At 38.2% G+C, this 13,441-nt stretch overlaps 1 protein-coding gene across 6 annotated transcripts in view; it reads left to right on the top strand.

Moving 5' to 3' along the window:
* The window catches only part of CACNB4 (calcium voltage-gated channel auxiliary subunit beta 4), a 126,948-nt gene that overhangs the window by 91,447 nt on the left and 22,060 nt on the right, over positions 1-13,441 (top strand). For all 6 annotated transcript variants that reach the window (XM_057745450.1, XM_057745451.1, XM_057745449.1 and 3 more), the window contains 3 exons: positions 54-112; positions 5,906-6,015; positions 11,407-11,558. In XM_057745450.1, coding sequence (XP_057601433.1) covers positions 54-112; positions 5,906-6,015; positions 11,407-11,558 — 321 coding nt within the window. The remainder of the gene's footprint in view (positions 1-53; positions 113-5,905; positions 6,016-11,406; positions 11,559-13,441) is intronic.

The following is a 13,441-nucleotide window of genomic DNA, read 5'->3' as shown; positions in this document are numbered from 1 at the left end:
TCTCTCTCTCTGCGTGTGTTTGCCTCATTCTTTTTTTTCTCACCTCTGCAAAGGTCACAGACATGATGCAGAAAGCCCTCTTTGATTTCCTGAAGCACAGGTTTGATGGGAGGTGAGACATACGGATGCTTTTGTATTTTTATTTTCCTTTAACCAAACATGAATGATAAATTGATTCGTGGATCTATGTTTCTGGTGATTGCAGATGTTCCCTAATTAAAAGTTTACTCAGTGTTCAGGGGAGTACATAATGAAAGTGTTCTGAAAATATGAAGTTAGGATGGGTAGCATTGAATCCCTTCAAGGAAAAGGACCTTGAGAAGGAAATAATCCCTTTGTTTTACTTAAATGTATGTGTTAGTCTTTATTTTCTCACTTGTTAGTGCATTCATACCAAACTTATGTTTATGAAAAAAACCAATGAAAATATAGAATATTTCTGAGAAATGTGGTGCCTCACTGGTCAATTTGGGTCGGGTCATTTGGGAATTGTGCGTGTGCGTGCGTGCATGTGTGTGTATCGTATGAAGGTATAAAGTACTGAATTTCCTTAAAAGAAGAGTGCAAGAAATGTTTTCATCATAAGCCTCCCAAAATGACTGTTTTGTAGGGAATGGTACTTCTTTTGATGTTCAGTTCTGGGTTTGTTTTACTAGAAATTACCTTGCTATTTGATTGGTTTCTTTTGTATGTAGCCTACCCCACTGTGACCCATTGTCAACATGGCTCAGTTTTTAACCATTGGATGATCTTATCATTCAAGTTTTGTGAAAAAAATCTGGAAAGAGTTTCTGTATTTTGCAGAGAAACAGTAAAAAGTCCATACTGACTCAATACTAAGTACTAAGCCTTTTCACAATGCAGAATGCACTCAGTGTAAAAATAACCACATGCAAATACCTGAAGACGTATTAGAAATGAAGAAAACTCATTAGAAATGGAGAAAGCTAGATATTAAAGGTGGGAGTAGGAGAGCGGATTTGCTTTCAAATTAGAAGAGGCCCGTGCAGCAGAAAAACAATAATGAGTTCATTGGGTGAGTGTATACAGAGACTTTGATAAGGAAGAAGAGATGTGCCACGTGGATGGAAAATGACTCTGACGTCTGCCGTGTGGGGAATATCCTTCCATTTTGAGCCATGACAATGTGCTGCGTTGTGTTTTACCAATTAATAAAAGGAGAGAAAACAACAAATAGCCTTTAACTGAAACAAGCCAAGAGAACAATGACACAGCGGGCTTTTGCACAGCAACACCACGTAAACAATATGTTCTAATGGAAACCTACTTAGTGTTTTGTTGGCTATGAATGCAGTAGGTTAGACAAAACAGGATCAAGTCTTTTCTTTTTCAGAAAGAGCCAAAAAAGGAAAAAAAAAATGGCTAAAAGGCTCTCTTCTTCAATACTGTCTTTTCAGATCTTGGCTAAAAAGTAATTCAACAAATTGGATTAAAATCCAGCATTGACTATTACAGTATTAAAAGCTTATTTTTTTTTATGATATCTTAGAAATGATTTGAATCAGTTTAAAGCTTATTTTACAATTTTATTGCTACTGTAGGGCCTAACTAGAATCTATGTAAGAAAAATGAAAAACACAATACTAAATACTTCCTGAGGGAACCCCTGTACATGTGGATCTCCAAACACAGTAACAGTTCCTGTGCACAGACCAGAAACGAAGTGAGCCTGACGAGCTGCTACGGTGGCACCAGCCTGGCAGGGACACAGTGGATGCACAATGGCCCGGAGCTTTTCTCTCTTCATTTCACACCACAGACATTCATCAGGGATCATCCTTTCAGATGAGGTTTGTTCAGCTGTTTGAATCTACCATTCATAGGCTGAACAGCAAGCAGTCAAACCAGTTGCAATTTGTTGACCTATGCTGATCATTTCAAATCCCAACAAAGTTGTAACTTTAGGCTTTTTGACATCTGGATCAGATCAGCTCTATGGCAGTTATAGGACACTTTGTAACTGACATGATTATGGCCCAAGTCCTAAATGAACTATAAATAGGATCTGAAGCTTATTAGCCAAGGAATGCTTAAAAAAAAAGAAAAAGATTTGAGAAAGAATTTGAAGAAAGGAGTCTAAGAATATAATTTAGTGAGACTCGAAGTAGTCTTTATTCATAAAAGGAAATGGCAGCAGCTGATGCTATCACAAAGCAGCCCAGACATGGAAGAATGAAAACAACTTGCAATTGCAGTCAACAAATAGAAAAGAACAGTGCAGTATCTTTGGTTTCATAACCAGTATCATCCTCTTATCATCTCCTCCTACTGTCTATTCAAATGCAAGCTCATCGGTGGACACTCAAGCACTAGAGATAATTAATTGAATGCTTTAATGCCAAATATGAGTATTTAAATCAGCAGATTTTGATTGCAACGTCTGACCCCAAGATTGGGAGAGTTCACGGTAGACTGCTAACTTCTGAGGATAGGATATAAAGAAACCATCTCCTTCAAGTCTGAAATCTCCAGTAACTACCTTGTATACACGACCTATATGCCTATCAACATAGGACACGATGAATAATTACTTAAGAAAGCACTTTTATACATTACCTGGTTTGCCCCTAATGACAGTCCTGCACGATCGTTTAGCAGAGCTACTGTCACCACTTCATTGATTCTGATATTGATGCTCAAAAGATGGCGTGACTTGTCCATGGTCACGCAACCAGCAAGATGAAGATCCAGGAAGAGTACCCACGTTCTGTGTATGCCTTCCATTCCTGTCCTCCTGACAGTGTGCTGTTTGATCTTTGGAATGTTTTTCCCTTGTGAAGACTACGAGTTTTTTAAAAACTAATATACTAACAGGGTTGCATATTAGATGTGGCAAGGATAGAGTATAGAATGATATCTAGCTGTTCCATTATCAACATGGAAATACTAATTATTTTTGAATGAATGTGTCTCACCTGAGTGTAATGTCTTTCCATAGAAAAATCACAGAAAACTAATACTCATAGCACATGATGGATTGCAGAAATTATGAATTCCAAACCAGAAATAAGCAACACTTAGGGTTCAGATTTACTAGATTTAGAGACATTTACCCAGTCTGCTGGGGAAATGAACTTCTGTTAGTCTTTTATCCCCAGGCTAGTAATTACTAACACTATGTCACAGAGAAGTTTCCAAGGGAACTTTTTTAGAGATGTATATCAAACATGATACATAGAAGTATTAAAAGACACTAGAGGATATGAGTGTAGCAAGAAAAGAAGTAGAAAGGGTATCATTTTAAGTAAAAATAAAGTGTATAAACTAAGTAGCCTTTAATGATGAATGTAGTTACGTTACTGGGGAGCCTTTTAAACAACAAGAACGTTTGGATTTGGTGTCTGATTTTGATAACAGTAATAAGCATCTTTGCATAGACAATAAAAACTCCTGCTTTGTCTTACTGGAGGGTTTCTGGAGCTGTGTCTGTCTTCTCCTGAGGTCTTTCATACATGTATATTTTTTATTAAGAAATAACATATTAACAAATCAGCTGGTATTTTATTGACCAATAAAAGAAGAACCCTTTATTGTCCACACCTTTTCCTGTTTTTGGAATACATGAAGCAGGTTTTTTTTTTCTTTCCATTTTTCTGTATACATGTTATTGTTTTGTTTTTTGGTAAAACTTTGGATGTGTTTGAAAATGGCTTTGTAAAAGTGTTTTAAAACCCAGAAAAAATAAGAGTGCACATCTGTTGATAATCCCTTCAAGTTTTAAGAACCAAGGGTCTCTCTTTGGCTAGCATAGAACTAGAAAATTTGATTTTCACCTAAGCAGAATAGAATCTTTGGGCCTTCTAAAAGTCATTATTCTAGAAGGTTGAATTCTGTCCCTAAACCAACCCACTTTCTCTAGCCATAGATTTGAATTGCTCTGAAACTTGACTGTATGTTTCTACCCAGCAACTCCATTCTTAAAACTACAAACAAACAAAAAAACCCAGAAACGCAAGAATAAACAAGCAAATCTTATTCTGTAGGTAAAAGGAGCAATGACCACAAAACTACCTGTGAGATTTCATACCTCAAGTGCAGCAGCCAACTGAGTAATGGAGACTCAGATGTGGGCTTCACTGACTGTAACCTGATTTAGATCCTGCCCATCTCTCAGTGTGTGGCCAAGATCTGCACTTGATGATTTGGCTGGTATCAGGAGATTCGGGGTTGCTGGAGAAGAAAGCTGAAACTGTAAGAGAGTTATGAGTCAGGTGACTAAGTACTGGCCTGGTGCTTGGGGGCCTGTACTTTAGACCTTCTTAGACGCTAAGTAACCGTGTGTAACTTCCTCTCTGCATCTCACTTTTCCTCTTGATAAAATGAAGTTGTACAGACCAGTTTTTTTTCAATATCTTTTAACAGTTGAACAAGTTCTTACAATGAAATCATAGATAAGGCCTCAATGTAGAAAGCAGAACTGCAGGGGCGTTTGCCTGGCATTGAGAATGGGAAAGCTGGGGCCCTCCTGGCTGACTCAGCCCCCATTTAATGTTCTCAGTGGCCCCAGAGGTATTTCACAAAATTCTTGATTTCTGCAGAAGACAATTTGAAGATGCCTCAAATAATTTATTAGAGCCTGAAAAACTCTAAGGAATTAAAAATCTTTAAACTTCCTGACCACCTATAACTTATATATACAACACCACAGACAAGGAGTACTTTGCTTTAAAATGGCACCAGAACTTTTGCACAGCTTGTTGCTTTAAAGAAATTATTTCCAGCCATTTATGAAAAGGACTATTTTAAATTCTCCCCGAGAATTCAGATCCCTCAAGTCAGGTGAAGAGTCTCCTGAGGGTGCTGACAGTATTGTCCCCAAATAGGTGTGAGATGACATAGGACTCAATAATTGTTGATAACTCTACTCTTTTCCCTGCTCCACCCCCTAGAGGAGTTTGAAAGTGGGGGGAATGAGTGCCGTGAGCATAAAAGGGAAAGGACAGGACTCTTCTTGTCTCCTTCCTGGAACTCTGCCAAGCGCTGGAGATAGGAACGAAGATGGGCCCACAATGGCAGTAGCTGGCTTAGAGAGGCATTCTTTGCATTCTGCAGGTAGACCATAATCTGAAGTTGAGCAATCCCAGTTTAAAATAAAGAATTTTAAAATTGTAAATTCCAGAGATTCTCATTTGCAGATAGACTCCTGTCTCCATTCCTTTGCAGTGTCTCTGCTTTATTCTTGTCTTGCATGACTGTAGGATACTTTCCAATTTATGGAAATTCTGGCACAGTCCTTACATTGCCCTCAGCAATAGTGTCTCATTACTGCCCACCATATGCATTCAAAGTAATATGCAAATATGCTGAAGAATTCTGTGCCTGCAGAAAAGAAACCATATTTTCCATATTCTTAGAAATGAAACATTCCTTTGAGTTAACTTTAACTATTGAGCACCAGAAATGCAAGACAGCCGATTGCCTTTGATGATTAGAAGAGGATTTCCCCCTTTGATGAGCAGGATTGATGCACCTGGGCAGAACATTTGCCATTCTGAAGGTCTTGTTCAAGAGCAAAGCAACTGTGAATTGTGCGGAAATTGTATTGCTGCTTCCTAGAAAAAGCATGGTTTATTCATATGTTTTGATTCCTTCCTGGTATGGTGCTCATTATAAAGAGAATTCAGCAAGGCAGACAATAGTGGAGGAAGAGCTGCGTTTTTCCTAGAATCTTTTTTCGTTAAATAGCCAAAAACCTTCCTCCATTCTGCTCTGCCTGTATTGTAATGCTAGCCAAAGCCTATTTAAAAATACTTGTGGCCAATGTTTATTATACTGTGGTTGAACTGTGTATGTAAAGTGGTTATTAAGTGCTGTGGTTATAAATCTCTTGGAGAGCCCCACAACATTTTTACTGGCTTGTTCTGTTCTGTGTTCCTGTTCATAGGATATCAATAACAAGAGTGACAGCTGACATTTCTCTTGCTAAGAGGTCTGTCCTGAATAATCCCAGCAAGAGAGCAATAATTGAACGTTCGAACACTCGGTCCAGCTTAGGTAAGATGTTCAAATGTGCTACTTCCCCAAGTTGCGCTTTCAGACTGGGGTGACACATTTTGCGTTTGTGAGTGTCTTTCCAATTTGCTCCCCATTCTGAATGGGAAGCGCTAATTAACTGACAAGAAGGCCAGCCACAGAAAAGCAGGGAGCAGAGTCCTATAGCAGCCTGAGCCTCCTCTCTCTCAGCACCAGTCTATTAGCTAATTAGTAGTGCGGTGGGAAGAATCCTCAACAGGTTGTCCTCATCTGTTACCACCTCAACACATGAAACCACTCATCCCTGCGTTGCCCAAGCTTTTCAGTGAGGCTAATACTATCTGTCATACCTAAGTCACAGCTGACATGAAAGGAAATGAGATGTCCACCTTTCTCAGATCCTTAGAAGAAAACTAGATAATGGTGTTCTCAGTGTGGTTTCTGCCACCAGCTGGTACCCAGAATAGTCACATCCTTAAGTGGAAACAGCAACTACCACTAATACCATTCAGGGAGTTTCAACATGTCTTTCCTGGTGCACCAGTTAGAAAGCATCCTGAAATTCACCATGATGGAGAAGAAAAAAATACTCTATGTGATTAGCTCTGTCAAGCCATGCAGGAGCAGGACTGTGGAGGATGGATTCACCAACCACAGAAGTGGATCCAGGCTGCAGGAGAATCACAACACTCATCTCAAAAGCCTGTTAGTGGTTTCTATGATGGCCCAGAGTGGTGTAGTCCTCTCATAACTCTCTTTTTCATTCACATTCTGAGGGCAACTTGATTTACTGCACTCTTCTTCATGGGCAGAATAGGAAAGACAGGTTTTTTTATGCCACTACATTTTTTTTAACTACTTAAATGAGCCCTATAAGTGATAGAAAACTTTTTCTAAAGTTAGGCTTTCTAAGATACATTGCATGCCCAAATATTCCATCAAGAGTCTGTTGAAGACTATGCCAAGAATTGTGCAGGTGGAAAGAGAGTAGTATCGTCTATTCCTGGCCTGGGATTGGCATATGGTAACTGCTCAATAAATATTTGTTGGATGCCTGCTTTGTGAAAGAATGCTGAACATACCAAATGGGACAGTTGTCAGCATTTATGAGAACAGGATCCCAGACATCGCTGGTTCCTTCTTTACTCCTGTATTTAGAGGCTTCCACGTACAAAGTGAAAGACTCTTAAAGGCACAGTGTTTTGACCTTCAGAGGTGATGATGGCAGAGTTGATGATGATGAATCAGATTGGGTAACTGACTAAAGTAATAGATCATGAGTGACAAGGATGCCAACTTAGATTTCTCAGATTAGCATCTGTTAGCTGCTCTCCTGCCTTCTGCCCTCCTTTCCACTCCTCACAGTGCCTTTGACTTTTAACCATTCCTTCCTCTGATGTACAGCGAAAGGCTGAAGGCCACTTAAAAACGTAAGCTAGGTTGCCCGACTTTTTCAACCATCTTGCACCAGCCTAAAGTTCCACAGATATTCTTTGAAGTTATTCCATATAATCTGTGTAGTCACCTTTTGTCAGTCAGTGGAGTGGGTGGGGTGGGGTTAGTGTACATATTGAGGAAGAAACAAGGTAGATGTCAGTTCACTGGTTTTCCTTTTTCCTCTGTAAAGGTAATTTAATGGCAGCCTATTATAATACCACTTGTGTGAGGCACTCATGCCCATTTGTCTGCTCACTAATGCACACTTGTAGATTCGCTCATCACACGTTTACTGAACACTTGTTACTGCCATGCACTATACCAGACTTAGGAAGTACAAACATAACTAAGACAAAGTATCTTATCATACTATGTGATAATGGCATTATGAGCAAAGTACTAAAAGTGTAAAGACAGAAGGGTGAGGAGTAAGAGGTGTCTGAGAAGACTCCACAGTTCTTTTTGAGCTGGTTCTCAGGGCAGTCAAGAATGTACAAAGGCACTGATGTATAAACATCGTGTGGTTGAGAAATATGGAGTTTTGTGCAAAGCATGCTTAGGATAAGGAAATTGGGGGGCAAAATTGAGAGCAACTGAGAGACTGAAAAAGAAAAATAGATCGAGGCCAGTGTATTAGGGCTCTAGTGCCTTGCTAAAGAGATCTCCAAAATAGATTCCACAAAATGTTGATTTTATTTTATTTTTTTGGACTCACCACGTGGCATGTAGGATCTTAGTTCCTTGACCAGGAATCAAATCCGTGCTCCCTGCAGTGGAAGCGCAGAATCTTAACCACTGGACAGCCAGGGAAGTCCCCAAATGTTGATTTTAAAAGATACTAATCATAAGTTTTCCACTGTCAAATAAATTTGGAAATTATGGATTAAATAGTTGTCAGGTTTCTTCACTGCGAGACTACTCAGAGGCATTAAGATAAAGAGGGTAATGCACATTTGAAATTCCAAGAGGAAGTATGATAGCATGCGATATCTCCCTTGCAAAAAACTCCCTTCTTTGCATAGGCTAGGTCATGAGATTAGTGTTCCAGGGTACTACCTTTGGAAGATGTTGCTTTGGGCCACAGGGAGCCATTGAAGTAGTTTAAGCCTTCGGGTATAATAGAAAGATCACAGGTGACAGGGATGGTGGGGAGAGATGGGTCCAGACCAGTTGTGGCCAAGTTATAGAAGTGTTCACTGAGGTCCCTCCAGGATCATAGGCCATGACTGTGATCAGAGTTCCTTTGTCTGAAATAAGATCATGATAAAGCTTTGATTGGAATCCACCTGGGTAGTCAAAATTGTTGTGTTTGGTTAAAGTTTTTCTTTAAAAAACTGAGCTATGTAGATAAATATGTCTTTCTCACAAGTATAATTTATTTATTGTATTCCATATACACATTATCCAAATATTGGACCTACTCCAGTACATAGTGGCGGACCTTTGCAGCCTCCTGACCTGCTCTGCCCAAGTACCTCTCTGTTGATACCCGTTGCCCAAGTTTTGTTATTAGTTAAGCAGTAGGTGTGCCTGCCCTCAGCGCTTTCACTGCCAGGCAGGGTTCAACCCCTAGTCGGGGAACTAAGATCACTTAAGCCACGCAGTGTGGCCAGTAAATAAAACAAAAAGCACCATGCTTACCTCATTGCTGGTGCAAAGTAAATAAGGCCCAGATGTCTCTGAATTACTTACACAGAGACTCAGAGTGCCTCAAGGGTTTTTGTACCTGGGCATTCTACTTTGCATCACTGCCTTTTTGCCTTTTCAGATTTGAAGCTTAAAGCAATATAGTCTTGTTCTAGTACAGTCCTGGCCAACAGTTACATTAAACCAGTGGCAGTTTAATGGAAAAAAAAAAAAAGAAGAAAGAAAGAAAAGAAAGAAAAAGAAAAAAGAAACCTACTACAATAAAAATGTTTTATTTTTCAAACTTCTCTCATGAAAAAAAATCTTTCTGTTCCTGACATTTGAGAAAAAAAGGACAAGCAGGATGTTGTTTACTAATAAATGTAGAATGTATTTCAGAATTTTGCAAATAAGCCAAATTGTCCAAATTCTTTACATTGGTATGTTGAAAGCTAGTCACCTTTCAAAGCAACATGAAATCTTTCAGGCCATTGGTATTGGACAATATGAAAAACGATAGATACGTTGACTTTTTTTTTTTACTTGAACAACAGAAATTTATTGTCTCAGAGTTCTGTAGACTAGAAGACTAAGATCGAGGTATCCACAGGGTTGCTTCCTTCTGAAGGATATGAGGAAGAATTATTCCAGGTCCCTCTGCTAGTTTCTGGTGGTTTTCTGGCAATCTTTGGCATTCCTGTTTTGTAGAAGAAGCCTCATCCCAATCTCTGCATCCACCTTCACATGGTGTTCTCCTGTGTGTGTGCCTGTCTCCAAATTTCCCCTTTTTATAAAGACACCAGTCATATTGGAGTAACACCTACCCTGATGACCTCACTTTAACTTGATGATCTCTGTAAACACCCTGTCCCAAAAATAAAGTTACATTCTTAGGTACTGGGGAGTTAAGACTTAAACATATGAATTTGGGGAGGATACAATTCAACCAATTACAGGAGGGAAATCAGAGAACATGTTGAGAGTCAGAACTAACTGCCTCTACTGGGTTCTGCTGACTCTTTAAATTCATACTTCTAATAGAGATCATGCATTAAACATCAGTGATTTTGTGGGAAATAAGAATTTTATGCTATCATGCAAAGCCCTAGAAAATGGAGTTACATGATAGTTTTGAGCATTCAGGATCCCACACACCCTGTCAATCCATCTGGTTATAGAAGGAAGAATTTTTGGTGGGTGACATGAACTTGAATTTATACTGAGTAAGCAAAACAGATCATGGGATTCTGGCACAAACCCTTTCCAATGAGGATATTTAGAGCAACATCAACTTTTTCCTAGGCCATCTTTGAAATAATTTAAATTAGGTAGCTTTGTCTACTCTGTGTAATTTGGGTAAGATTACAACATTGGTAGGTCATGCCTATAGCCAAAAATAAAAATAAGCAAAAAGCAAAACAAGATCATCTCTCTGAAAGCTATGTAGACTAATTCAGACTTTGGACATGATCAATAAATCAGGTGATTTATAAATATATATATTAAGAAGCCTTTTATATTTTAGGAAGCTGTATTATGTTTTTATAGATAATCTGCTTAATTTTTGCTTAAAAAATAGCTGGATTGCTTTGGACATTGAAAATAACTAGATTTCATTTGACCAGATTCATGTACAGTTTCAGGTCAGTTGGCTATTACAGCCAGCCAAGTAGATTTGCATGTAATTGCATTGTGGCACTGTAATATAATTGATCTTAGGGGTTTTTTTGTGTTTTTTTTTTTAATACTGAAGATAATTATGCCTTAGAACAAGTCTACTGGGCCCTAACACTTGAACATTGGCCTTAACACTTAGCAGTATGTTGGTTGTAAGAGTAGATCCAGAATATTTAACAGAGATACAAAAATGTGCATATCAGTCAAAACAGATGAGTTGTGAGATTTTAAAAAAACATATCCGTAAAATATTAATATGTAAGTTGATTGGTAGATGTATTTCAGCATAATTTGCTTTCCATGTAATGTTGCTCTGTACGTGTATTTCGATTGTTTCCTGAAATGTAGTTTCAGCTTCTGTAGCTAAAATAAAAGTTCTTTAGAACGAAACCACAATCAAAAACAACATGGCTATGTAAACAGCTAAATATTAGGGTGAGCGTAAGAAGCAAATCAAGAGAGCCATCTCAATTTTTTCCACCAACTGTTTGGTTTTATGTAAAACTCAACCCATCTCTCTTCACAAAAGATCTTAAGTTAGATAGGACTATGAAAATTCAAAATGTTCTGTTCTGCAGTGTAGGCTAACATCTGAAAGAGCTACTACTTTTTAAATATAGGAACTAATTAATAAAAATACCATGACCTGTTATTTATTATTTTTTCTTTTAGCGGAAGTACAAAGTGAAATTGAAAGAATATTTGAATTGGCAAGATCTTTGCAACTGGTTGTTCTTGATGCAGACACCATCAATCACCCAGCACAACTTATAAAGACCTCCTTAGCACCAATTATTGTTCATGTAAAAGTCTCATCTCCAAAGGTAATCAGCTCATTTCTGTCTTAAGGATTAGAAGCTCATTCCTTTTGAAATATTATTTGCTCTGTGCATTTTTGTTAGTGGTCAAGGAGAATGTCTTGTTGAGACCCCTTTTAAGGAGCAGTTTTTAATTCACCTGTTCTGTGCAGGTTTTAGAAATTTTGAGATAGCACATAAAGAATAGCTTATTCCTTCGAAAAGCTCACTGTCTATTGTGATTCCAAAACCAGGCAGTTATGGAGGAGTACAATAAAAACAAAAAGAACCAAGAAAAGTGAGGAAAAGTAAAGCCTGGCTTTTAAATCTCATAGATAATATTGATTCTTACATTATCTATATTCTCTCCCCAGTTGAGAGAGTACATAGTTGAAGCAGTACATATATATTTATCATATAAGGCAAACATCACTGTATAAAATCTCTCATGGAAACTTTATAGACCCTTACATTTGTGCTTAGGTTGGGTTCTTCAAGGAGTATAGTTATTTTGTGATTGAGCACAACGGCATATCTGCCATGTATCTTTATGCCAAAGGGGAGATAAAAATAAGACAGCCTCAAATTGGTCCCTTTTGACTTGGGTGTTCTTTAATTTTAAAAAGTGATGATGAGCCAGGGGTGTGGTGGGGGGAAGGATAAATTGAGAGATTGGGATTAACATATACACACTACTGTATATAAAATAAATAACTAGTAAGGACCTAATGTATAGCACAGGGAACTCTACTCAGTACTCTGTAATGGCCTATATTGGAAAAGAATCTAAAAAAGAGTGGATATAAATATATATATATATATAATTCACTTTGCTGTACACCTGAAACTAATACAACAGTGTAAATCAACTATACTCCAATAAAAGTGAAAAATAAATAAATAAAATTTAAAAAATAGATTACACATTAAAAAAAGAACTGAGTACAATGAGATTGCTTTTAAAAATAAATATCGAAATTTGAAAAAAAAAAGTGATGGTGGGGAATTCCCTGGCAACCCAGTGATTAGGACTCCATACGTCCACTGCAGGGGGCGTGAGTTCAATCACTGGTCAGGGAACTAAAATCCCTCATGCCATGTGGCATGGCCAATAAATTAATTATTAATTAAATTTTTAAAAGTGATGATGTTCTAAAAGTTAATATGAAATGGATACCCTTGGGAAGTACTACCTTAACAATCAGTTTCTTTTCAGTGGTCCCAGGAGTGCATTTTCTTGCTTAAATGCCAATTCAACTTCCAACCAGAAAAGTGGTCTCCTCTCACAGGTGGAGAATGTGCTCTTCCCAACATTTCTGAGCTCCTCAGCCTTCCATCTCTCCAGGCACTGGTTCTGTGCAGGATGAGCTTGGGAATCCTGACCAAACCAGAACCTTTGGGGAATCATTAGAATGGATTGAAACTGGCTTGAGCACTTGGGAGTCTCTTTGACCCAGAACTTAAGGGGTTTCAAGCACCCTTCACTGCAGTGGAATAGATTTCAACCCTCTCTCCCAGTCACCATGGGTTCCCTAAGTGCAGGAATGGGGACTCCTGTGGATATATGTGCTGAGATATCATAGAGCCTCATAGATTATTACTGTTTGATGGGAAGAGTCCTATTTCAGCTACAAAAAAGGGGACGGGGGAAGAGGAGTATGTGGAAAAATGTAGTTACGGCAGTGTCCAAAAGACATAGGTATATCACTGGTTTATAGGTAGCAATACACCAGTACAAATGTTCTGCCTAGATTTTGATCATGAAATTGTCATGTTAATGTAAGATTAGACTAGAATGCCTTAATAATTATCAATGGCACGAAGGGTCAAATATATAAGGGCCTCTGCTATTTATCTGATGTTGAGATAGTGAACCAAAATATTTCTCAACTGAATTTGGACATAAATGA

The sequence above is a fragment of the Hippopotamus amphibius genome, chromosome 8 (genome assembly GCF_030028045.1).
Source record: "Hippopotamus amphibius kiboko isolate mHipAmp2 chromosome 8, mHipAmp2.hap2, whole genome shotgun sequence".
Classification (NCBI taxonomy): domain Eukaryota; kingdom Metazoa; phylum Chordata; class Mammalia; order Artiodactyla; family Hippopotamidae; genus Hippopotamus; species Hippopotamus amphibius.
Note: the sequence above shows the minus strand (reverse complement) of the source record. Positions and strands in the feature narration are given on the sequence as shown.